The sequence below is a fragment of the Euleptes europaea genome, chromosome 14 (genome assembly GCF_029931775.1).
Source record: "Euleptes europaea isolate rEulEur1 chromosome 14, rEulEur1.hap1, whole genome shotgun sequence".
NCBI lineage: Eukaryota > Metazoa > Chordata > Lepidosauria > Squamata > Sphaerodactylidae > Euleptes > Euleptes europaea.
In genome coordinates, this window is record NC_079325.1 from 39,163,697 (window position 1) to 39,188,330 (window position 24,634).

At 45.4% G+C, this 24,634-nt stretch overlaps 2 protein-coding genes across 3 annotated transcripts; both read left to right on the plus strand.

Annotated features, from left to right (window-relative positions):
* Window positions 1-3,459: 3,459 nt before the first annotated feature.
* On the plus strand, window positions 3,460-9,703 carry ZMYND19 (zinc finger MYND-type containing 19). 2 transcript variants are annotated; one of them, XM_056860345.1, is made up of 6 exons: window positions 3,460-3,551; window positions 4,724-4,783; window positions 6,396-6,502; window positions 7,087-7,227; window positions 8,039-8,237; window positions 9,090-9,703. In XM_056860345.1, exons 1-6 carry the CDS (start codon window positions 3,501-3,503, stop codon window positions 9,231-9,233), a joined length of 702 nt encoding a protein of 233 aa, XP_056716323.1. In that variant the 5' UTR covers window positions 3,460-3,500; the 3' UTR covers window positions 9,234-9,703. The 2 variants fall into 2 exon arrangements, with proteins under 2 accessions (XP_056716323.1, XP_056716324.1); XM_056860346.1 differs by having other exon boundaries at window positions 8,039-8,219.
* A 5,875-nt stretch (window positions 9,704-15,578) lies between these two features.
* On the plus strand, window positions 15,579-24,380 carry DPH7 (diphthamide biosynthesis 7). The gene is made up of 10 exons (XM_056860400.1): window positions 15,579-15,627; window positions 15,763-15,925; window positions 16,767-16,897; window positions 17,471-17,558; window positions 18,399-18,493; window positions 19,583-19,749; window positions 21,307-21,379; window positions 21,542-21,607; window positions 21,873-22,045; window positions 23,946-24,380. The coding sequence occupies exons 2-10, from the start codon at window positions 15,785-15,787 to the stop codon at window positions 24,365-24,367; spliced, it is 1,356 nt and encodes a 451-aa protein (XP_056716378.1). The 5' UTR covers window positions 15,579-15,627; window positions 15,763-15,784; the 3' UTR covers window positions 24,368-24,380.
* Window positions 24,381-24,634: the final 254 nt, after the last annotated feature.

The window sequence follows — 24,634 nt, forward strand, 5'->3', positions numbered from 1 at the left end:
GAGTAATACCGTAAGGGGTCTAGATTCTATCAAGAGGCTAAACTAGCAGAGTCACACAAGCCGGAATGGTCACTGCTGAGACACCAGATTAAGATGCATCCACCACCTTCAGGGATCAATGGCCACATCAGCAGAAGAGAATGGACAGTTCCAGTGGTGATGGGGGCAGAGGAATCATTGAAGGGTAGCTACTGAGCAGCAGCAGTAATGGAAGCTGACACTGGTGGAAGATCTTTCATAGCAATGGCTGTGCCACTTTGGCTAACCCTGGTTAGTACTGCACAGAATAAGGCAATGGTAAGCCATTTCTGACCATCTCTTTACCCTGAAAATCCTATGATGAGACAACCCAAATTAAAAAAGATATAGTGCTGGAAGACAGAACCTCCAGATTGGAAGGTACTCAGCTACAGGGAAGAGCTGAGGACATGTACAAGTAGCACTATTCTTAATGGACTAAAGCTGAAAGGACATTCAGTTGATGTGAATGGATGCAAAAAGAAAGTCTAAAGTTGTTTGACGCATATAACAGGAACATGAATGTGAGAAGTATGAATCAAGGTAAGCTTGAAATTGTAAAATGAGAAATGGGATGTTTAAACATTGCACTCCTGGGAGTGAGTGGACTAAAGTGCACTGGATTAGGACATTTTCAGTCAGAAAATTACAAAGTGTTTTACTCAGGGAATTATAATCACAGAAGTAACAGAGTTGCTTTAATAGTGAGGAGAGATGTGGCACAGGCATTCAGGAGGTATAATGTAAAGTCTGACCAAATAATATCAATGAGACTTCATGGAAAGCCTATCAACATAGAGATCATATTGCAAATTTACATTGATTCTGGGAGCACAAGAGAATTGCAGAAGACAATTAGCTTGCGTTTTATAGATTACAGCAAAGATTTTAACGAATAGCTATGGTTGGTTTTTAAAAGTAATGGGTGTGCTGCAGCATCTGATTGTTTTGATGTGCAACCTGTATACTGGTGAAGAGGCTACTGTTAGGACAGATTATGGAAAAACAGAATGGTTTCCAATTGGCAAAGGGGTCAGACAAGGATGTATTTTATCTCTTCATCCTATATGCAGAACATATCATAAGGAAAGCTGGCTTAGATTTAGATGAAGGTGGAGTCAAAATTGGTGGACGGAACATTGACAATTTGAGATAGGCAGATGACACCACATTATTGACAGAAAATAGTGAAGACTAGGGCTGTGCACCATCTTCCCCCCCTCCCAGTATTTTTCGGGTTCAGGTTTAACAAACCTGGAAATGTTCAAAAAATCTGAAACAGCTGAATATAAGGATTTGGCTATTTAGAATAATTGAAAATTCCCAGTTTATTAAACCCAAATCCAAAAAATACGTGGAACCCAGCATTCGGATTTCCACCGCCTGCCGTCTCTGGGGTCCTCGGTGTTGCCAAAGCGTCTCCGAATAATGCAGAAAAAGATATAGCATTATTCAGGGCCCACTGAAAAATACATAAAGGTATTTTTTTGGGGGTGGGGGTTTGGTTCAGTTTTAGTTGAATGCACACCCCTAGGTGAAGACATGAAATGACTACTGCTGAAGGTAAAAGGAGAAAGTGCCCAGTTGATATACCAGGTCTCATGGATCCAAGAATGTTTTGGGATATCTGTACAAGGAAAAATTCAGATGTTCTGACAGCTGGTTACAGGAAGCCCTACACCAAATAAAAACTTGTCCCAGTACATGTATTTAAGCATGTAATAAGTCGGTCATAATGCCCCAGCTAATTTCTTAGGAGGGTATTTGATTAGAAGGGTGCAGGAAACCCAGCTGCTCTTTTAACAGGTAGAGTGGCCAGAGAACATGTGTAACCCCAGCACATCAGAGGGGCAAAAAAATAAAAAGGAAATCCATGTAATACCTTTTGTTAGGACCAACCAAATTGACACATCATGGAGTGAGCTTTCTTAGGGTCACTTTGTTAAAAAAGGAGTGTGGTCTCCATTAAGGTTGAGAGTGGAATGCCTCCTTGCCCGCTCCCTACCCACTGGCGCTTGTGGACTAAGCCACACAGCACCAGCAAGGCCGGTACGTCACTTGTCATCCCGCCTTCTGTTTAACAGACAACTGCCAGTGGTGACAATTGCCATGATGGATGCTGCACAGTGGCCTTCATATCGCTATGGGGAAAGCGACCTCTCTATGTAAGGAAATATAAAAAACGTACAGGCATATATAATACACAAATATATATAATATTTTTGCAGAGTGATTATAAACACCCAAACCTAAGTGTGTGTGTGTGTTAAGTGCTGTCAAGTCGCTTCTGACTCATGGCGACCCTATGAATGAAAGTCCTCCAAAATGTCCTATCCTTGACAGCCTTGCTCAGATCTTGCAAACTGAGGGCTGTGGCTTCCTTTATTGAGTCCATCCATCTCTTGTTGGGTTTTCCTCTTTTCCTGCTACCCTCCACTTTTCCTAGCATGACTGTCTTTTCCAGTGACTCTTGTCGTCTCATGACGTGACCTACGTGTACAATATTAGTACAGAAGAGAGAACTGAGTAACTGTTATTGAAAGGGGAAGCCGACATTTAAACATTCTTGTCAAAATTCTAAGCTACGATGTAATTTAGCGTATTTGCTGTATTCTTTCAGCACGCTGAGCCTATGTTTGAACATATATTCATATTAAAACCATACGGAAAGGAACGTGTGTGGCAATTTGTATGATCCCAATAACAATATTAGGAGCCCCGTGGCGCAGATTGGTAAACTGCAGTACTGCAGTCCAAGCTCTGCTCACGACCTGTGTTCGATCCCCACGGAAGTCGGTTTCAGGTAGCCGGCTCAAGGTTGACTCAGCCTTCCATCCTTCCGAGGTCGGTGAAATGAGGACCCAGCTTGCTGGGGGTAAAGGGAAGATGACTGGGGAAGGCCCTGGCAAACCACCCCGCAAAGTCTGCCTAGGAAACGTCGGGATGTGACGTCACCCCATGGGTCAGGTGCTTGCACAGGGGACCTTAACCTTTTTTAGTAACCATATTACGCTGGCCACAGAACGTCGCAATGAAAAGCCACCTTCTGTTAGTCTTGGAAGCGCCAGAAAGCGACGAGCGTTGGCACTCTCCTGCTCTGCCCCATTAAAAAAAAAAAACAATTCATAGGGGCCGTGACGTCACTCGTCGGCCGGCCTCATCTCCTCACGTGCCTTTTTTTTTCTTTCGTGCGTCATCGCGGCGGCGCCGAGCTCTGCTCTCGCGCGCGCGCGCGCGGCCGTCGAGTAATGAGTGACGCAGGAGTGCGGCTCGCGCTCCGATTGGCTGGCGACCCGAAGGGTTGGCGGCGGCGGTGGTGTGTGCGGCCCCGCCCCCTTCCCTCCTCGGGCGTGCGCGGGGCGGCGGCGGCGGCGCGTGGCAGGGGTAGCGGCGTCTCCGTCTGCGACTCCCCTCTTCCCTCCCCCTCCCCCTCCTCTCCTCCTTTTATTTTTACTCCTCTTTTTCCCTGAGAGGCCAAGGCCATGACCGACTTCAAGCTGGGTATCGTACGTCTAGGCCGGGTGGCCGGCAAGGTGCGGGCGGGGCCCCGTCGGAGCGGGAGGGGGGAGGAGCCAGCGCGGGAGGCCCCCTCGGCCCATCCCCCCTCACGCACACGTGATGCGGTCTGTGGCGTCACACAGTGCATCTCCCTCTCCATCTGTGACGTAACCGGCCCTCGGGTGCTGTTGGTTTTAGCGGGGAGCCCCTCCTCCTCCCTGGCGGTCGGTCTATAGGAGATGGGGTATGGGCAGGTTGCTCCTCTATGGAGAAGATGCCTGTAGCTGTCATTTCTTTCTTCCTGAAGGCTTCTCTGTAGCTCATAATTAGGTTGCTAAGACGAGAGGTGCTTTTTTGGGGAAGCAGGCTCCTGAACTGGGAAGCTCTGTATTCAAGTCTCATCTTGTCTAGAAGATGGACAGGCTAGTCTCTTTTTCTCTGTCCCTCCCCTGGCTGCAATATGGGGGAATGGCATACATGGCTGTAAAAATTGCTGAGTTTTTCTCACTTAAGAGGTAGCAGAGCATAGTAATAAAGAGAGTGAAAAGGGATCTGTGAAGTCTTCAGTTGAAATTTGGTGGTAAAGCTGGCCTATCTCACAGGTCACAAGATAACATGTGCTGAACACTGAAAGTGCTGTATGAATGCTAAATATTGTTTCTAAGCAGTGTCCTAGCATTGGGTAATTTCATCATTTCCAGAGTGATAGCTTTATTATGGATGTTTGTAGCAAAATTTCCTTGTGGCGTTTTGAATCAGAAATCAGCTTCCGATGCCATTGTTGGCCCCTAAGCAAAAATGCACTGTCTCCCTCCAACTGCCATCTCAGAGTCAAAGAAGGTTGCAAAGGGCTGGGAAGTTTCAGCGATAAGATGTGGCAGCAGACAACTTGGGGTCTTTGGTCCATCTTCCCTCTCCTTTCCCAAAGTGGCCCTCCAGCAAAACTAGATGCTTTTCTGATGGGCTGTTTGGCAGATACAAGCAGATGAGGCTCATTACTTGCCCAGCTTTCTTTGGATTAGACCAGGTTATGCCGTTGGGCTTGTACAGAAATTCTCATCTCCATGTGTCAAGCTCCTTGGTGAACATCCCATTCCCTGGAATAGTTTAGTGTTGTGGTGAAATGAATGAGAAGGGCAGGGGTAAGTGCTGGTTAACTTGTCTTCTTTATAGTGTGTTTCACTTTTAATTACCTTTATAATTTCAGACAAAATACACGCTGATAGATGAGCAAGACATTCCGCTCGTAGAGAGTTACTCTTTTGAGGTAAGCCTCCATCCCTGTCATGTTGATAGCATGGCTTTCTTTTTTGCTATATTGCTGCCCCTCTCCAGTCACTGTGGATTAAGCAGTAGCAACTGGTGCTCCCGAAGTAAAATCTAGCCTTCTGAGGGGTTCCATCAGCCTCTACCTTCCCCCATCCCACTAGAATAGGTGGGAACCTAAAAGATGAGATAGGAATTAGCAGTATCCATGGCAACAGGATTTGGCTGAAGACACTTGGGAGTGGGAAGGACATGATCTAACTCCCTTCCCATTTGCTTTTTCTAATGTGCTTCCTTCGAAGCTGGTTTCTGATTATGACTCTCAGTTGACTTTATTTGCTCCTCCACCACCATGTTGTTCTCCATCCTTTCCAGTCCTCATTACACAGTACAGTGGATATCATTGGCCTGCTTCTTTTCCTTAGCCCTTCAGTGTAGCTCCTTGGAAAGGGGATGTGTATCTTCTGCCTTCTGAGCACATCCAATATGCTTTAAATTATAGATCTCTGTAACTGTATAGATGGCTATTGAAAATGCTTTAAAATCTGTATTGGTCATCCCATTTATAATGGATGGGTGGTTGGAAGATGATGATTTGCCCCAAAGCAACACAGTGTGTAATTTAAACTCAGATCTCCAGGAGCTGCCCAGTTTTCTAGACCAGATTTTAAAATAGCCCCTATTTATACTAATTGTAGAAAGTAGTCACTTCCCTCTTAATGCAAATCACTTTTTGTCACACTTCTGAAAGGAAGTTTATCAGGGTCCCATTCATTTTGAGTAATAATTGCGCCAGGGCAGGTGGGGAAAGACGGATATCCTATCTTGAGAGGAGATGGGCACCTAGAAGCAACCCCAAGCTTGTACCTATTATCTAAAACTTGAGTAAGGTTATATAAGTAACAGAAGAAGACCTGCATTAGAATTTTTATTTATTTGGAACATTTATATGGTGCCTCTAGAGACCTGCTTGAGGTCAACAACTTAATTGCAAAAGTGTAAAAAAGTTTTTTCTAGTCTAACAGTCAAATAGTTGCAAAACTGATAAGCTTTCATATTAGGATATTGCCGAAGGCTTTCATGGTCAGAGTTCATCATTTCATATTAGGATTTTTATTTACACTTAATTTTTTTCTTAGCCTCAAATATCTTGAATGTTGTTGGGGGAAGCGGGCAACTTCCATTGCATTTTGTCCCAGGGCATGGTTAGAGGGTATATAATCCAGCAACTTGCTGAAGCTAAACAGGTATGGGTCTCTTCTGTGTCTGGGTCGGTGATTTCTGGGGAAAAAACTGTGTATGCTGGTTTAAGTTACATGGGTGAAAAAGGCAGGAGATCAGTGTAATAGATAAAGGAATCAAATCAGCTTTCTAGGCATGGTAGTTTGGAGATGGGGAATCCTTTATAAGGCAAGAAATATAGTGTTTTTCCCTTCAGGAAAGTGCCTTGAAGCTTGTTCTGAGCTCTCAGTTGGTTCAGAGTAACTGTAGTGAGCTGCCATACTCTAATCAAGGAAGCAGAGTTCCTGAGGCAAAGTCCTTCCAGTGAAATACTTTTAGGTTCCTTTCCCTCTGTCTCCCACTTCCTCTCTAACTGTACTTTCTGTCGTCAGGCTCGGATGGAGGTAGACGCTGATGGAAATGGTGCTAAAATATTTGCTTATGCGTTTGACAAAAACCGAGGAAGAGGATCTGGACGCCTGCTACATGAGCTTCTCTGGTAGGTGCTGCTGTGCAGATGACATGCATTATAGATTTCTGAAGAGAAGTGCCCCTGTATCTTTGGAGCTGGGCTTTATAATGTGTAAAGGGAGGAAGCAAGATCTGTGTTGTACTTAAGTGTTCCCTTCCCTTGTATTGCATTCTTAACAAATTGTATTGCGTTCTTGAAAAACCATTGATTTTCCTCCTCTTTAAGACTTTGAGAATTAATGGGTCCCAAAAGCTGACATAAGAAACTTTTATATATAATCTGAATGGGAATGCGTAAGCAGCTGCTTGAAATGTCCTCTGAACCATAGTATCTTAGATGACCTGTGCTGTACCATCTCTTCCTGCCTGTCTTCTTTCTCTTACCTCTCTCTCCCACCTTCCTAGCAATCTTGAGCAACTAGAGACTGGTTACCACCCCTCTCTGGCTTCCTCACATCCCCTGAACCTTGCCCACATACACAAGAAGATTGGGGAAGAGACAGGCAGGAGGGTGGGAGTATGGCACTGGAAAACCACTGGTTTCCACAGTTAACTTTCTAAATTAGTTGCCTGCGCAAAGTATCTATGCACTGTGCTTGTCATCACTTTCAGGGAGAGACATCGGGGAGGCATTGCTCCAGGGTTTCAGGTGGTGCATCTCAATGCAGTGACAGTGGACAACCGTCTAGATAACCTGCGATTGGTTCCATGGGGCTGGAGACCCAAAGCTGAAGAAATTTCTAGTAAACAAAGGTATGTCCTGAACAAGTGAGAATTATCATAGAAGAGTCGAGTGATTCCACTGGAAGTCCCTCAGCCCTTGGGGCTATGTTTGTTTTGTTTTTGCACCTGGAGGAAGTAACAATGCTACTCTTCACTTGCTTAGAGCAATCTTTTCCCCCAGCTCCTTTTAAGGTCTGGGCAAAAGAGTGAGTGTAGAGCTTTTGTAAAGGCTTTGTTTTAAATTCTGTTTAAATGGCCAAGGTGAGTAGTTCAGAGAGTATGCCATTAAGCAGTTTGTCTGATTGCAAATGGATGCCTGAAGTAGGTAGAGCACATCACCTGTGAAAACATTTTCACCCATAAGTGTTCAAACAAAGCAAAAAGAAAGATTATATGGCGAGTTGGTTGCTTTTTGAATCAAAGTCCTAAAATTTGTGTTTAGATGTCAACCATCAAAGCTTTTTCAAGAAGGTTTGTTTAGCAGCAAAGGAAAAAAAATGTGTATATTTTTGTGCCTCTCCATTAGCATTTGGGATGAATGGAACCTTTGGAAGGCAGAGAATGGATTAAACAAAACACAGTAGTTATTCTGTTGGGAAAGCCTGTCTGATGTCTCCTCCCTGCTACCAAAGCTCCATTAGGATGACTAAATTTGAGTTTCCCCACTCAGCCCTTTTAGAAGAGAAGCATCTCATTCTGTGAAAGTGTTCAGTCCTCGGTGTCAGTGAGATCTCGTGTCACTGTCCCTTTTTGTTGTTGTTGCAAGGTATTACATTTTAATGTCTCTAACAATCGTGTGCACTTGCTGAATCAATGCTTAACTTGTTGGTTTTGTTGGAAGGGAACAAAGCTTATATTGGCTGGCAATACAGCAGCTTCCCACAGACCCCATAGAGGAGCAGTTTCCTGTGCTGAACGTGACACGCTATTATAATGCTAATGGGGATGTTGTGGAAGAAGAGGAGAACTCGTGCACATACTATGAATGTCACTACCCTCCCTGCACGATGATTGAGAAACAGGTGTGTTCAAAACCCAAAGTGAGTTGTGGATAAGACTGTTGCTGTTGTGCTGACTGTTTGTTTGCTTCTTGGCCTTGATTTGCCTAAATAAAAAAATGTTCCTAGCTATAGCTGATGGAATCTTTGTATTATCCTGCTAGAAATTTATCCATGCTTATTTAGCATAAGTCAAACAGTTCTTCTGTAAGGGTGGCTTCTATTCTGCATACAAGTGACTTCTCTGTGAGTAATCTTTCCTCCTGGCCCTCAGTATGGTCTAGATACAGTTGTGTCAGTAGGCCCAAAGCCTTCTTTCCTAGCCTGCTATTTTACTTCTCACATGGGAGGCAAGACCACTAACCCTATAGCAGCAGTTTAGTTCTTGTTAAATGACTGCATGGAGGGAATCTGAAAAGGTTTGTCTGCAAAATAAGGCTGCTAAGTCTGACTGCTTTTCTCTGAGTGCAATTTCGAATGCTGTTGCAGACAAAGGTTGGGAAGGTAGAGGTTATATTGGACATGTGTCATGACTAGGTTGTCAGGTAAGGAAATGTAGCATACCACATCATTGAACAAAATGCAGATAGTCTTCATGAGTATATGGGGTCCATTTTGCTAACTGGCACTTACCACTGTTGTAGGAGCATTGAGCTTATGCAAGACACTTGGTGGAGTGCAAGGCTCCTTGTGCTAGAAGAAAGTGCCACCTTTAGCGCAAAGGATCTATGGGACACCCAACCTTGCTATAATTTAGAATCTATGCCAAATACTATAATTTTTGTAGTCTGAGAAATGTAGAATATGTTCTGCCTTGGAAATTTTGGTTGGCTGTTTTGAGATTGGTTCTTTCCGCAAGTGATACTGATTATTGTCATGTGCTCCTCTCTTTAGTTACGTGAATTTAACATCTGTGGGCGGTGCCAGGTTGCACGGTACTGCGGCTCGCAGTGCCAGCAGAAAGACTGGCCAGCTCACAAGAAGCACTGTCGAGAGAAGAAGCGAGTCTTCCAGCAGGAGCTTGGACCAGAGCGATGACTGGCTAACTGAGGCCTTAGCCCCACAGGCACCTTCCTGGAGGGCAAGGGGAGGTGTCTGATTTGCACAGACTGCTCACTTGAAGCCAGAGGCACTGACAACAGAAACAAAAATTTACAAACCAACCCCTGTGATGCTTGAGGAAAGGGACTGGCTTTCCCCTTCCAGTGTTAGTCTCAAGCAAAAAAGACTACTGGGGAAGTTCTCCTGGCAGGAAGCTTCCCGTTATTTATATGTTAATATGTTTGTAAACTTGTGTACAGTTTTTTTTGTTAGCAGTTCTCTTATATAGGACTCATTTACTGTAATGTTCAGGTGAGAACACATTGTTGGTCAAAATAACTGTCCTGTAGCGAAAACTTTTCCTCTTCCCTTGGCTGGGAGAAGGCCAGGGGAGCTAGCTCAGACATCAACAGTTAATCTGAACAACTCTGCATGGAAGCTGTTTTCAAGTAAAGGATTGGAATGGATTGACTGCCTTCTTACTCTTAGTCGGTGTGAAAATGGTCAGTATTTGGAGACCCCATTTGCTACTGCTGACCAACTCAGCTTCTGCATCTTCACATGCCATTGTCCTACCTCTTCTCAGCCTCTGATTGGTTGCCACAACCATAATCCATCACTTGTCCTGATATTAGCACATTGGCCTTAGGACAACACAGGCAGCATCAGCGGAGTGTGTTTGCAAGCCTCAGTTGAGCAGTTACTTTTGCTGCTCCCTTGACAACTAAATCAAAATGGTACAGCCCTTATTGGTGCATTTCAGTTTAGAAGGTCAGACCAGAACCAACGGGTTGAAATTAAATCAAAAGAATTTTCTAACAGAGCAGTTCCTCAGTGGAACAGGCTTCCTCGGGAGGTGGTAAACTTCCCTGAAGGTTTTTAAGAAGAGGCTAGATGGCCATCTGTCAGCAATGCTGATTCTATAACCTTAGGCAGATCATGAGAGGGAGGGCACCCTGGCCATCTTCTGGACATGAAGTATGGGTCACTGTGTGTGGGGGGGAGAATTTCCTGCATTGTGCAGGGGGTTGGACTAGATGACCCTGGTGGTCCCTTCCAACTCTATGATTCAATTCTATGAGATGTGTGAGCTGTCATCGCCCAGAGTACCTAAGTGATAATCTCTGCTCCATGTGCACACATCATTAAAGTAAATGGCAAAATACTCTCTTGGTCACTGACCTACAGATTTATAATTCTCTTATTCGAACTAGCCTTTCTATAGCCAGGGATAGGATCAAATCATTAGTATATTCAGTATATGTTCTTGCCTGGGGGTGGGCAGTAGACCAGGCTGTAAGTCAGATACGAGTGTCACAATTTTCTAGAGAAAATTCACCATACAGATGTAGGAATAGAGTGTGCTCAATTAACTTCCAGGGCAAATAATGGCAGCTTTCAACCAGACTTTCCAGTTTTATGTTACTCCACTCTTTTTCCTGTCCCTGTTAATTCAAAGTCTTGGGTTTATTAAATGATGGGATACTGTATTTGCCAGGGGTATCAGTAGCTAATGCAAACCTATGCTTTAAGGCTTCCCACAAGTCTGGCTAGTTTCTTGAGTGCTTCGGGCTGGAGCTCACAGTTCAAATAGGGAATGATTGCAGTGGCAGCTGTTTCTACACAGGAAATGCATAAAAGTGTGTGCATGTATGTGTTGCTTACATAAGGGATCAAAGGCAGGAACAGCCAGGGGAGTTAATTTATATGGCCAAAGCTCTTGCAGCAAGTGGGCCAAATCTGGCCCCCTAAAGAGTACCACCCAGTGTCTTAAATGTGAACTTTGATGCAAGAGAGCCATGTGACTGATAACCAGAAGTGTTGGCAGCTCCCCTCTCCATCACCTTCTTAAAGTGGTGCTTGTACAATGAGTTGCTTACCAAGGTGTCGTCATTACATAGTATATTAGGTACTCCTGGCTAGGAATGTATATTGTTTTGCACCCTTAATCTGACCCTGTTTTTAAAAAACAAGCAAACCCCTAAATACTCTTAGGCTAGTCTTGTACAATCTTTAATTTTTCAGGTGCACTTAAATCTGCCTAAAATTTTCTGGAATTATAATGGCTGGGTACTATCCAAAGTACTTTAGGTATTCCAGTTCTTTGAATGGAATAGCTGTTGAAAAACAAGCCATGGGATGAGAGATTCTCGACCTCATTTTATTCTGAAGCATCACCCATCCTTTTGGGTTCAGGGCAAACCACATGTTTCCCATTGAACCCCATCATTTTAAATGTCCATGCCTAAGGCATGCCCCGTGGCACAGTGTTAAGCTGTAGTATTGCAGTCAAAAGCTCTGCTTACGACTGGAGTTCGATCCCGATGGAAGTCGGTTTCAGGTAGCCGGCTCGGTGAAATGAGTACCCAGCTTGCTGGGGGTAAAGGGAAGATGACTGGGGAAGGCACTGGCAAACTACCCCACAAAGTCTGCCTTGGAAACGTTGGGATGTAACATTACCCCATGGGTCAGGAATGACCTGGTGCTTGCACAGGGGACCTTTACCTTTTTAAGGCATGTTATCCTTGCTTTATGCATCTCATAGCCCTGTCATACTGCCCACAGCCCATCTCCAGAGAGGAGTTTAAATAAAAATTCCTAAGTGCACACTGGGTATGGTTTGTAGAAGTATGCGAAGCCACCAAAAGTAGCCTTTGGGATGCATTTGCACCTATACCTCTCAATCAGCAGGTTTGGCCAGTAGTAAAATAGTTATTTTGTGTAGTTGTTTGCAGTGCCAACTTACATTTATTGAAGTAACTGCTTGGCAAACTGTTAAGAGCATGAATATACCTGCACAGCGGCATGTTATTTTTCTGGGTGTGATTGCTTCCTTGGTATGTAATTTCACCATGAATTCTTTTAAATTAATATTTCCTCCCCATATTTGCCTTCTTATATATGTACATGTGAAGATGTTGTTTTAAACGTATACCCTCAAAGCTGTAAAATGTGAACAGGACCAAAGGTGTTATAGGTATCAGAGCACTGCTATTGGCTGAAGCTCCTATTTCAGACATCTCTTTTAAAACCAATGTAGCTTTGGGCACCCAATCAAAACAATTTCCACGCCACACATAATGCATCTGGCCATCTAAAATTGTACACTGTGTAAATAACCCATAACACGACCGTGTCAAAAACGGACTGTCTTTGCACGGCTCTCAGCAGGTCTACAAGCGACTGAAATACTTGGCCTTGCTTTTTACCAGTATAACAGCCTGATTTTTAGGATCAGAACACCTCTTATAATACAATGCAAAGAGGGCAGGCTGGGTTTTTGACGGGGAGACGGTTTTAAACCCTCATCCATGCCTAGGGTTGCCAGCTCCAGGTTGGGAAATGCCTGGAGACGGGGTGGAGTATGGTTGCCAACCTCCAGGTGGCGGCTGGAGATCTGCTATTACAACTGATCTTCAGGCGACAGAGAATCAGTTCCCCTGGAGAAAATGGCCACTTTAGCAATTGGACTCTATGACCCTGAAGCCCCTCCCTTCCCCAAACCCCGCCCTCCTCAGGCTCCGCCCCAAAAACCTCCTGCCGGTTGCGAAGGGGGGCCTGTCAAGCCTAGGGTGGAGGGACTCCAATGCCGTAAAGTCCAGTTGCCAAAACAACCATTTTCTCCAGGTGAACTCCGTGCCGGATTTACTTATAAGCTAAACAAGCTATAGCTTAGGGCCTCACTCTCTTGGCCCCCCCCAAAATTTTTTAAAGGGAAACAAATACATATTTTGTTATGTGCAAATGGCTTTAGATACCTATTAGGTCCATAAATTACCATATAGCATATGTAGAAAAGGGCAAGAGTCCAGTAGCACCTTAAAGACTAACAAAAATATTTTCTGGTAGGGTATGAGCTTTCGTGAGCCACAGCTCGCTTCTTCAGATACCACTTCTGAAGAAGTGAGCTGTGGCTCACGAAAGCTCATACCCTGCCAGAAAATATTTTTGTTAGTCTTTAAGGTGCTACTGGACTCTTGCCCTTTTCTACTATTGCAGACAGACTAACACGGCTTCCTACTGTGAATTATCATATAGCATATATTCGACACAAAAAACAGCGACAATTTGTTGTTGACAAAGGACAGCTGGACATATGGAGGGCCCCATGACCTTCAATAGCTTAGGGCCTCATCAAACCTAAATCCGGCCCTGGGTGAACTGATCTCTATGGGCTGGAGATCAGTTGTAATAGAGGGAGATCTCCAGCCACCACCTGGAGGTTGGCACCCCATCCATGCCCCTTACTAGTCACGCAGCCTAACCCACCTTGATGGTGATTATGAGGGGGAAATGGGACAGGCGGAGAAGGGGGACGCCCCATCACCAGTCCATATCTGATGTATTCAACAGTAGAAAAGGGCAAGAGTCCAGTAGCACCTTAAAGACTAACAAGAATATTTTCTCAGTGGGTAGCCGTGTTAGTCTGTCTGCAGTAGTAGAAAAGGACAAGAGTCCAGTAGCACCTTAAAGACTAACAAAAATATTTTCTGGCCGGGGATGAGCTTTCGTGAGCCACAGCTCACTTCTTCAGATACAGCTAGAATGTGAATCCATCTGTCTTTAAGTAGAGGAGAGTGAATTCAGACCAGCATTAGTATGTAAATGTTAACAGTATGTCCATGTGAATAGCAGGCGTGATGGGATGAGGTGTGGTGTGCAGAAGAGTCTGTCATGTCCAGGGGAGAGATGGGTGTGGAGAAATCAGCATTGGTCATGGGCCATGAATGCAAGGTCTTTATTCAGCCCAGGTAAACGCGTTGACTTCAGTTTGAATAGCAACTGTAATTCAGCGGTTGGGCTGTATTCAAGATGGCCTACTCCCCGGGACGCGCGCACAGGATTGTGGCCGCGCTTCTCGGAGGAAGGCCCGGATGGAACAAGCGCCGCGGTGCCGGGGGCGGGGGCTGCCTCGCGGGGTTTCTTCCCCCGGTCGGCGCTTGTGCGTGGGACAAGGCGGAAAGCAAACCGGCTCCGCGATGGCCGCCTTCCCGGCGGAAGGAAGGAAGGAGCGAGGGGGAAAGGCGGGCGCCTCAGGTCGGCTTAGGCCGGGGCCGGCAAGGCGGAGGCGCGTCACGGCCCGGCCTCCTCCTTCACGCCCTTCGGAAGAGCGGACGGGTGTGTGGCGTTCACGGGGCCGGGGCTGGCTTCGCCTCCCCGCCGGCGAAAGCGGCTGGGATGCCTCATGAGAGGCGGAGGGGAAGACAAGGCTGGACATGGGTCGCTTTCCGGGGGTGGGGGGCTGCCTTCTGTTAGCGTAGCCCCACACTGCTCGGTTAAGCAGGGAGAAAATGGGTATGGGGGGGAAGGAGAAAATGGGTATGGGGGGAAAGAGAAAATGGGTATGGGGGGCGGAAATGGGTATGGGGGAAATGGGTATGGGGGGGAAAGAGAAAATGGGTATGGGGGGAAAGAGAAAATGGGTATGGGAGGGGGAGAAAATGGGTATGGGGGTTCAAACCTCCACCGTCATATATACAAATGTACATAGTGTGTCTGTGAGGTGGGAAAGTCCCACCCCTCTTTGGGGTATGAACTATGGTTGGGTGTGTGTGAGGTTTTGTCGTGGTGGTTTGTGTTTGCCTGGAGTTGGTAGTGGGCTTGTGAGTATTGATTGTAGTTCTCCACTACACTACAAGCAAGTTGCCCAGAAGTTGCAAAGCCTGAAGTTGTCTTTATTTTAGGGAAATGTGTGGGTTGATTGGGGGGGGGGGGCTTCTGATTCCCCAAGACGGACTGTCGGTGGGTGTGGTAAGGTCATGGGAAGGCTTTAAAATCCCCAGAGAGAGACAGAGAATTTATTGATAATAAATGGGGTGAAACTTTTGTGTAGTGGTGGAGTGTTAAAGAAGAGGACCTTTAAAGATCCCAGGCCACTAGAGAAACTGTGGGTGTATATGAGGATAAGGGGAACGTGGGTTTGAATATAGACCTCTATACTATTATATGGTTGTGTGTATATAGACTACTCTATGATTGTGTATGGCTCATCTGTCAGAATGATGGAGGGCTTAGGAAAGGAATTTTTATTTAAACTCCACTCCTCTTTGGAGATGGGCTGTGGGCAGTATGACAGGGCTATGAGATGAACCGTTCACAGATGTATCTTCTGTTACAGTGAGGGTAATGTGCGTTTGGCAGGTTGACCTTAAGGTGTGTGTATGTGTGTGTAGTAGCTGTTCTTCATGGGGGGTCTGAGAGGAGGAACTCTGATTGGTGTCTTTCCTGTGTTATGGGCAAGCCATGTTATAGGTATATATAGGTTAAAAGGCACCTTGTGAGTGGAGAATTGGACTGTAAACAGGTGACAAGATTACGCATTAAGAAAGGATTTCAGTCCACATTGGTAATTGTGAAGCTGAAGCTACAAACTTGTAACTGTGCCAGATCAGTTAATACAACATAGACGGTGGTACTTAATGATCCTTGGGGATTGGACTTGGCTTCTTAGCCTCAAATCCTCCATGTGAATTCAGAATGTCAAGCTCACTGATTTGTTTTCTGCGTCTCCTTCCTTTTCTTCCAGACAAGGATGAGCGTTCTTTGACATGGCTTTGCAGTGCAAAATGCAGACTTTGCAAGTAGTAGACACTGAATATAGTGCTGATGCTGTGGAGTGGTGCCCTGTGGAAGGCTGGCAAAACATCCTGGCTTGCGGCACCTACCAGCTGAAGAAACCTGATGGCAAGGTGAGCGGAACAGCCTGTGCAGGCAAAAATCTGTGATGGTTTCAAGACAGCATTGGATTCAAGTTATGAGGCTGGTTTTTAGGATTAGTGTTTTGGTGCTTCAGATGTAACATGTTGAATATTGAGATGGACTTTTTCTCCATTTATAACTTGGTTCTTTCACCCCTTATCCCCCCCCCTAAATGGGGCACTAGGTTCCAAGTTAAATGCAAAATGAAGTCAAGTGCAGGGCTCGTAGTACGAAGTTTGTCATTCAAAATTTTGCTTGGGGAAAGAATTCACTGGTTGCCCTTAGACGAGCCACTATTCTCTCAGCTTCTGTACTTCTATCTCTACAATACATAGGGTGTAGTGGGTGGATAGAACAACTGATCTACTTTGCACAGTTATTGTAAGAATTACTGAATTAATGCATGAGAAGTGTATTGAACACCCATAGTGATACAAAGTTGTTGTTGTTTTTTGCTGGGTTGGTACATTTTTTGCTGATTGGCAATATTTCACTTGGCAGTAAACTGTTTTTGTGCTAAAGAATAAGTCAGCTGGATGACTGAGGGCACATTGTGGCATTATGAGCCCTGGCTCTCTGGCTTTGATCCATTGAAAGGTGGAAGGTTCCTCTTGTTGTTCCTTAAACAACTCTGAAGAAGGATGTGGTGACCTGTTCTCTGCAGGGGATGTGACTGTGGCCTTTGTCCTCAATTATGGGTTCATTTAGCTGAGAATCTCTGATCTCCTTTGTGATCTCCTTTGTCTTCTGATTCAAAAATAGCAAGTTGATGAGCACGGTTGGGCAAAAGGTGCTACAAGAAGCAAGTTTCTGTTCTGCTTCCTTCCACAGAACCCTGATGAAAGCAACAAGCCCCATGTCCGGCTGGGTCGCCTTTACCTGTATCACTTTGAAGAACAGATTTTTGCACCACTGACTGAGATCCAGAGGCTAGAAACAGCTGCTGTGCTGGATATTAAATGGTAGCAGTAGAGGCCCAGATGAGAACTTCTTAGTGGTTCTCTTGCTCATCATTAAGTCATTAGCATCTGATGATTATTTTGTTGGGAGGGGGATGGCAGCATTCCGCAGCGGACACTGAATACGTTTTCACCAACCTTAACCCTAAAGATGTTGCTGCTTTGTATATGTGTGATGGAGACCACTGTTGGATCTGGGTTCACCTCTTCCATAGATGTTGTATGGCCTTGGTCAAAGAACCCTGCTCCTGCCCCAATCTGTAAAACTGATATTTGCCAGCCTTATAGCATTGTTGTGAAGCTAAGCATGATAGACTGTGCAAATTGAACTGCCTGTTTCTAATTTGAATCTGCATTGTAATTTACAAAATAGTATGTGGTGACAGGGTTTTCAAGTGTAGATCAGCGAAATATTTACTGTCTTTAGGATGGTTACAGATATTGGAAACTACAATTGAAATGGTTCAAGTGAATTAAAAGGATCCCCTTTTGCACTTCCTTCTTAAAGAAAGGCTTGGTGTGGTGACCATTCCATTGGACATCAGATAAAATGCTTCTTGTTGATTCCTTTTCAAGGTCCCATGTTCCTGTTGCAGGACATCCCTTGCTGGCCATTGCAAATGCCAAGGGAGCAGTGGAACTTTGTTGCCTGACAGGAAGTGAGGTAGGTGACCAGAGATGGAGATGGGCAAAGCAGTTCCTTCACAAGTAGGTGGGACATAATTCTGCCTATCTAATTGTTGCACTTCAGATTTTGAGAACAATGTCCTTGAGGAAAACAGAGCAGTCAAATGTTGATTGGTGGGAGAAACAAGGAAGGAAATGGGCTGCATCCAGACCTCACAATGAACCAAACAAACTTTTTATATAGCTTTTAGCAAGTGAAACAGACTTCCAGGAGGGTATTCTGCCATTAACTTCACATCTAATGTTTGTATCTGTTTTTTTTTTTTAAATCCCACTTGTACTGATTGTGGTTTGTTGTAATGGCTAAATTCACAAACATTTTGAGTAGCCTCACCCTCTGTAACTTCCTGGCCACAGAGGCAGTAAAATTGGGAGGCTGTCCTCCTTGCCAAGAAATGGAGAGGAGGCAAGAAGCAGATACACAGAAGTTTATTCACAAACTGGGGTTTATTGATTGTCTTGTAGACTAGGTAGAGTTGGTTGCACAAAGCATTATTTATTACGATGTCTGAATGCAGTCATAGAAATATGAACACAGTTGGAGAATAGATTACCAGAAAATTCTTGTGTAACAACTGTGGCATCCTTCATGAACTTAAGGCGGGGTGTGTGAATTCCTAACCCCAAGGTTGGAGAGAACACCCTCTGTTACAGGTACTGAAAATCACTCTGTTTCTTGCTTGTCTGAAATGTGCTCGCTTTGCCTAAAGAAACTGCATCTGCAGAGGTGTCCAGCTGGGTTCTAGAACTGGTGTTGAATCACATGCTCCTCTTTAGGTCTGTTCAACTTTGATCAGCTTCCTTTTATCTCTAGTAGAAGAAGAGCTGCGGGCTGGAACCATTGTGCAGCGTTCACCTAGGAGATGAATGCCTCGCTTTGTCTCTGGACTGGTCCATGGGACGAAAGCAGGGGTGAGCAGAAGCCAGCAGATGGAAGACTTGGTTGGTTGGTGGGGATAAACGTTCTCTAGCACTCCCTATTCCAAGAGCTGAAGAAATGCACTTGCATTTGTTTAGCCATTGTGGGAAACAGAATGCTGCTATAGAAAGATCTTTGGTCTGATCCAGCAGGGGTTTTATTATAATACTTCACCAAGCTGAAATTTCTGTTGTAGAGTTTTTGCAGTAGTCAGGAATTTTCCCATATGTATTCACTTTTCCCTTACATTACTGACTTGAACGACTGAGCTATAAATGTCTTGGAAGATGGCAGAAATGGTTGAAAGGCATGGCTGTTTGCAGCATATGGTTTGCAGTGTAGATGGTCATGGTCACATTTCTGTACTTCGTGTTCTTGCTACTGATGGCCACTGATAGTGGCTGTAAATATCACATTTATTATTTGGGCAGCTGTTCAATGTTTGGCCTTGAGACCTAATTATTAGGGTTTTTCTAATTGTATTTCACAGCAAATCTGGAGTGGTACTGCTGTTCATTTGATGTTAATTTTTTTAACAACATTCTATATCAGTGCCTAGTATTTTGATAAGTTCTGGCGGGTTAGAGAGAGATACTTCGTGAGTTTTAATTTGTTACCAAAATGTAACTTTTGTCAATGATTGTTATTTGGTTTTTATCAGTTCTTTTAGCGGCCTTTGTCCATATGCAATAAACGTGAATCTGAATATCACATTTGTATTCCACCCTTACTTGAAGGAGCTCAGGGAGGCATACTTGGTTCTCCCCACCTTTATCCTTACACACACCCTATGAAGTAGGCTAGGCTGAGAGATTGCGTTTGGCTGAAAGTCATCTAGTGGGATGAACGGGGATTAGAATAGAGGTCTACCCAGCCCTAGTCTGGCACACTAAAAGTCTGTTATCTGACACGTCATTGTTTAAAAGTGTTACATCTCCAGTACAATAAATTGCTGCATTTCTTGAGCATGGATGGTGGGAAAGACCAAAAATGGACAGTCATACTCATGGCTATATTGGAAGTTTTCCCATTTCACTAAGGACCACCAATTTATCCTTGCTGTTTTGTACTTCCTCTTAAAGGGGACACTCCCTGCAGTTGGTCAGCAGTGATTCCAAAGGAAGGCTGAGCTTGCTGTCTGTTGGTGAAACTTCCCCTTCTGTGCACATTCTGGAACAGTGGAAGGCGCATGACTTTGAGGCCTGGATTGCTGCATTTGATTACTGGAACACACATGTTGTCTACTCAGGTCAGTGAATGGCAGAAATTTGCTTTTGCAGTAAATATTGGTAACTCTGCCTTCTCATTTTCATGGTAGTGGCCTCTGTCCCAGGGACAGTCATGTGGGACTACCACTGGGGTAGCCTGAACATGTGCCTGACAGTATTTAAACCACTAAGCATAGACTGTGGCATCTTGAGGAAGTGCCCAAGAGGTCTAGGTCCTATTGATACAGGCTCTGTAATTCTTGATTTGGTAAGCCACCTTGAATTGCAGGAAGGTTGAGATAATATGTCTCAGCTTCTCATCTCCACCCCACTCACTGCTATTTTTAAAGGCATTTCTTTAATCTTCATGTTGGTACAGAAGCTCATCGTCAGTCAAGTAAAAGTGAAATGTCCTCTTAGGAAAAGTTGTTTTCTCACACCTCTTTGCATGGGAATGTCCTTCCCCCTCTGAGTATTTGGATATCCCTTTGCTGGGGGTTCCTACCACTATATGATGCTCCCCTCTGCCATTCCTCTCTTCTGCAGCGAGGGAGGAGTCCACTCGTTTCTGCTTCTGGGGCCCAGCAGTTCGGGGATACTTTGGCTTTCTGTCTGACTCCTTTTTACCTTAGCGCCTTCTTGATATAGGCACTCAACCCTGGACCCCAGACAGTCATTTTTGGTTGCCATAGGAATGGCTGTGGAGGCACCTAAAATAAATGAATTGTGATTCTAATGACATGGGTTAGTTTTTAGCCTTAATATCAGCTTTAGCCACCATTCCATGTATCTCTTTCCTTAGACCCGGGGTGGGGAGAGATCAACTTCATCTCCATAAGACAAATGACACTTGCCCTCTGTGCTTCGTATTTTGCTTCTGGAAATTGACCTTCTAAAGCACAGTTTCAGATTGCTTGGGCAGATAGCTGGAGAACTGTGGTGTTTTGTTCCCTATGAAAGCTTGCTGTCATGAATTAGGGTTGATTTTCTTTGACAATTTTGCAAGCACCAGCAGCAAAGGTTTGAATTGGCAGTCACCTGCTGCCCTCAGAGCTGCCTTTGAAGATAGTCAAAAAATTGCTGTTGGACTGTAATGCACCAGTGAAACTGCTGATCAGAGATTATTGGAAATACAGAAAGAACTTCATAGGCTTCCAGTTTGTTAGTGTCCACAGTTGAAGTTCTTGCTTTGTTAAAATCTTGAACTGTCTAGCACCAGGGTACCTGAAGGGCCACCTGCCCAGCTGCTAAGATTCTTAATGAAGGTCCTGTTCAGTATGTCCCCACTGCCTGAGAGAAGGTGGGTGGCTTCTAGGAAAGGGCTTTTTCTGTTGTGGTGCTGTGTTGGTAGAGATCTCCCCTGTATCTGTGTGCCTGAAATCTAGGTGTATGTCATCCCCCCACACCTCTTCTTCATCTGACTGTGAATGTTCTACTATGTGGTATTGCTTTTGAATTATTGGTGTGGTGTTAGTAATTTCTATGTAGCGGATGCTGTGTGTTCCCTGGGTACTGCAAAGGAAGAATATCCTAGATGCAGTCATGTATAGCTGAAAGCGGCAGCATTACCAGTCTTGTTTTGGGTTTTTCTTTTTCAGGTGGAGACGATTCCAAACTAAAGGGCTGGGATTCCCGTGGTAGTCCAAAGGCTCCTGTTTTCACAAGTGAGAGGTAAGCAGTAGCCTACTAGATGAGGATGTATTGCAAAGGTTGCCTCCTTCTCAGTGGCCGAGAATGATTGGACACTGAGTGATTTCATATCCGTAGGACCTGATGATATTCACAGTCTTAATAGCCTTTGTGACCCCAACTTTGGCTCCCATTCCATTGCAGGCATTCAATGGGGGTATGCAGTATTCAGTGCCATCCACTCCGGGAGAATCTGCTGGCTACAGGAAGGTGAGTTTCTCTGCCCTACTGTCTGCTGTACTCAGTCTCATCCAGTGATGGAGATGTGGGTAGGGTGATGGTTGCTTGTGCACATTTTCGATAGCAGCCTGTAGCAATCCCAGGGATGGAACACTACTAGAGATAAGAAAAACAAGCAAAAAAGTTCTAGCTTGACTATACCTTATTGGGTGGCCTTGTCTATTGAAAGATTTAACTAGGAAGTGCATACTATCTGAGAAACTACATATTTAAGACCTGTTGGGTGTTTTTCCAGCTATGATGAACATTTTCTCCTGTGGGACACCCGAAATATGAAGCAGCCATTGGCAGACACCCATGTGCAGGGTGGAGTGTGGCGGCTGAAATGGCACCCAACGAGGGAGCACTTACTGCTGGCAGCCTGTATGCACAATGGCTTCAAGATCCTCGATTGCCAAGGCGCTATGGGTGAGTGGGTTTTTCTTGGAGTGAGTGTGGAGGGCTCAAGAGTAGCTTTGAGGAGCTGGTCCCTGAAGCCACTTGTGTTTTATACAGCCATCCTCAGCTGGTACAACAGTATGCATGAAACATGTATGTACTTTGACTACCAACATTCTTAAATGCTTGAGTAATGCATCAAGAGAAACATAACAATTGGTGCTATACATTTGAGGCTTAATCACAGAGTCTGTATTGCCAGGTGTCTTACAATCTCAGCCTTTTAATTGCATACCTCTTTCCTGTTTAAGAAAAGCAGACTGTGCCTAAAATCCCACCCACGTGCTAAGATTGCTCTTACACGCTAAGGACATGCAGCCATGGGGAGAGCTAAGGTAATTGGAAGCTCTGCCCTTTGCGCTTGCTTAGAGGCAGCCTTACCACCATACCCCAAGGCACTGGTTACTGAGAGGAAACAGGCATTTACATGCAGGCAAACACACATGTGAGATACACAGACCTAGTGTGGGAATGTGACATTGTGTAATTGGGGCTGTGAAGAAAAAAAAGATGCATAAACATGGCAGCCTGTTAGTATCTTTATCTAAGGAGCAAATTTTGCATTGGGTGCTAGAATTGTCTCCCATCCTTTTTTGCACCTGGCTGCTAATGACCTAGAGCAGGGGTGGGGAACCTTTTTCCTGCCAAGGGCCATTTGCTCATTTATAACATCATTCGGGGGCCATAACCAAGTGTAGATCTCCCGGCGCGGGGGAGGCTAGGGTTGCCAGGTCTCCAGCCACCACCTGGAGGTTGGCAACCACAGGGGAAGCCACGCAGAGAAGGCCTGGAGGGCATCCCCGCTCCCCCCTCCCAGGCGGGAGGGCAGCCCGCGGTGGGCCCCAAGCAAACGAAGCACCAGGGGGGGCGCAGCCCGCAGCCGATCCTCAGGGAAGGAAGGAAGGAAAACAGAAATGGAGGGGGAGAAAAGGACGGAAGGAGACAGACAAAGAAAGAGACAAAGGAGAGAGGGGGAGAAAGAGTGACGGAAAAAGAGGAAGAGAGAAAAGCCTTCCACACACACACAGCTGCACACGCTGGCCCTACACAATTGGGCCCCAGGCTACCCACCTCCCAAACACACACACGGCAGCACACACAGCCCTGCGCGACCAGGCCCCAGCCTCCACACCCTCCCACCCCAAGTCCAGAAAAAGCCCTCCAAGCCCGATCGGCTCCCGCGCTCATGTTCCGCTGCCGGGAGCCACCTGCCTCCCCCCCCCCCCCCCGCCGCTTGAAAGGCGGCAAGAGGAGCTTAGTGTGCCGCGGCATTCCTGCATGCTGCGACTGTAGGGGGCAGCCTTGGGGGAAGCGTCCCTCCCTCTCCTCTCACGGACCAATACTCGACAAGAGGTCCAAAGGGCGCCGAGGCCCCAGGAACACCCTCAGGGAGGGCCGCACTGTGCCTCCGCGGCTGGGCCCTGGAGCTCCCGAGGGCCACTGAAAATGTCTTTGGCCCCGGCCCGGACGTTCCCCATCCCTGACCTAGAGCATACAGGTCCTGATAGGTACCTAGCTTTTATTACTGTAGTGTTCACATTTGGGATGCTTGAGATTAACTTGTGTATACAGCTGTACAGAAATAATTGGGCACAGCATCGTTTGTGTTCGTACTTGGAGAGATTATGTAATTGCTGTTAATCTGCTCTCCTGTCTCTTCCCAACTAAAAGGAACAGGCGCTTAAATCCTGTTACAGTGGCTGTGGGGAAAAAGATATTTGCTACAGTACTTAAGACAGGCTGTAAGCTGCTTTCAGCACTATAGAAAACTGATATGTGAGTTTTAAAATGGCTGCTCTTTAAAGTAGATGTGAATGCCCCACTGAGTCTGGTCTTACAAGCTACGATTCTTTTCTTTTCAACTCATCAGTAGCGAACAAAGAGAGATGCCCTGTTCTTTCATCCTATGTCTTGCATAATTCCTTGGCTTATGGAGCTGATTGGTCAAGGCTTACCCTGAAGGATCCCTTGGTACTGTCTACAGAGATGCCAGTGGTTCATGTAGATGAAGGAGCAACAAGAGTGGATCTTGAAGTCCAGAACCTGAAGATAGTTTATGAATCTCCCACTGCCACCTTTGATGTGTTGTTAGATGAAGATCAAACCCCTGCCTTGCCAGCCCAAGTGGAAGGAAACTTTGACTTTCAAAGACCAGGTCCTGGTGGGAATGGTTCAAATACCAAAGCGCACAACGAAACTGAACTGTTCAAAGCCCAAAGAGAAACCAGCCTCCTGGCAACATGCTCCTTCTATGACAATGCCCTACATGTTTGGAAATGGGGAACTAGCTAGACTGTCTCTTCAGTCTAGATGTCAACATCCATTCTGGACTAAAGTTCTGGCTCATTTTCCTTTCTTCTTGGTGGACCCTTTTAGCACCAGAGAGGAGAGGGCAGAAGCAGCTGTTGAGGCAGAACTTCTGTGCTGGCACTATAGCTGTTCCTATATATTTTCTTACATCAGGTTTCTAGCTTTACTCCTGGGGTCTTGTGGCTCCGACAGCTTTGAAAACTCTTTGGATACTTCATTGTTGATCTTTCGGCTTAGTTATATTGCATA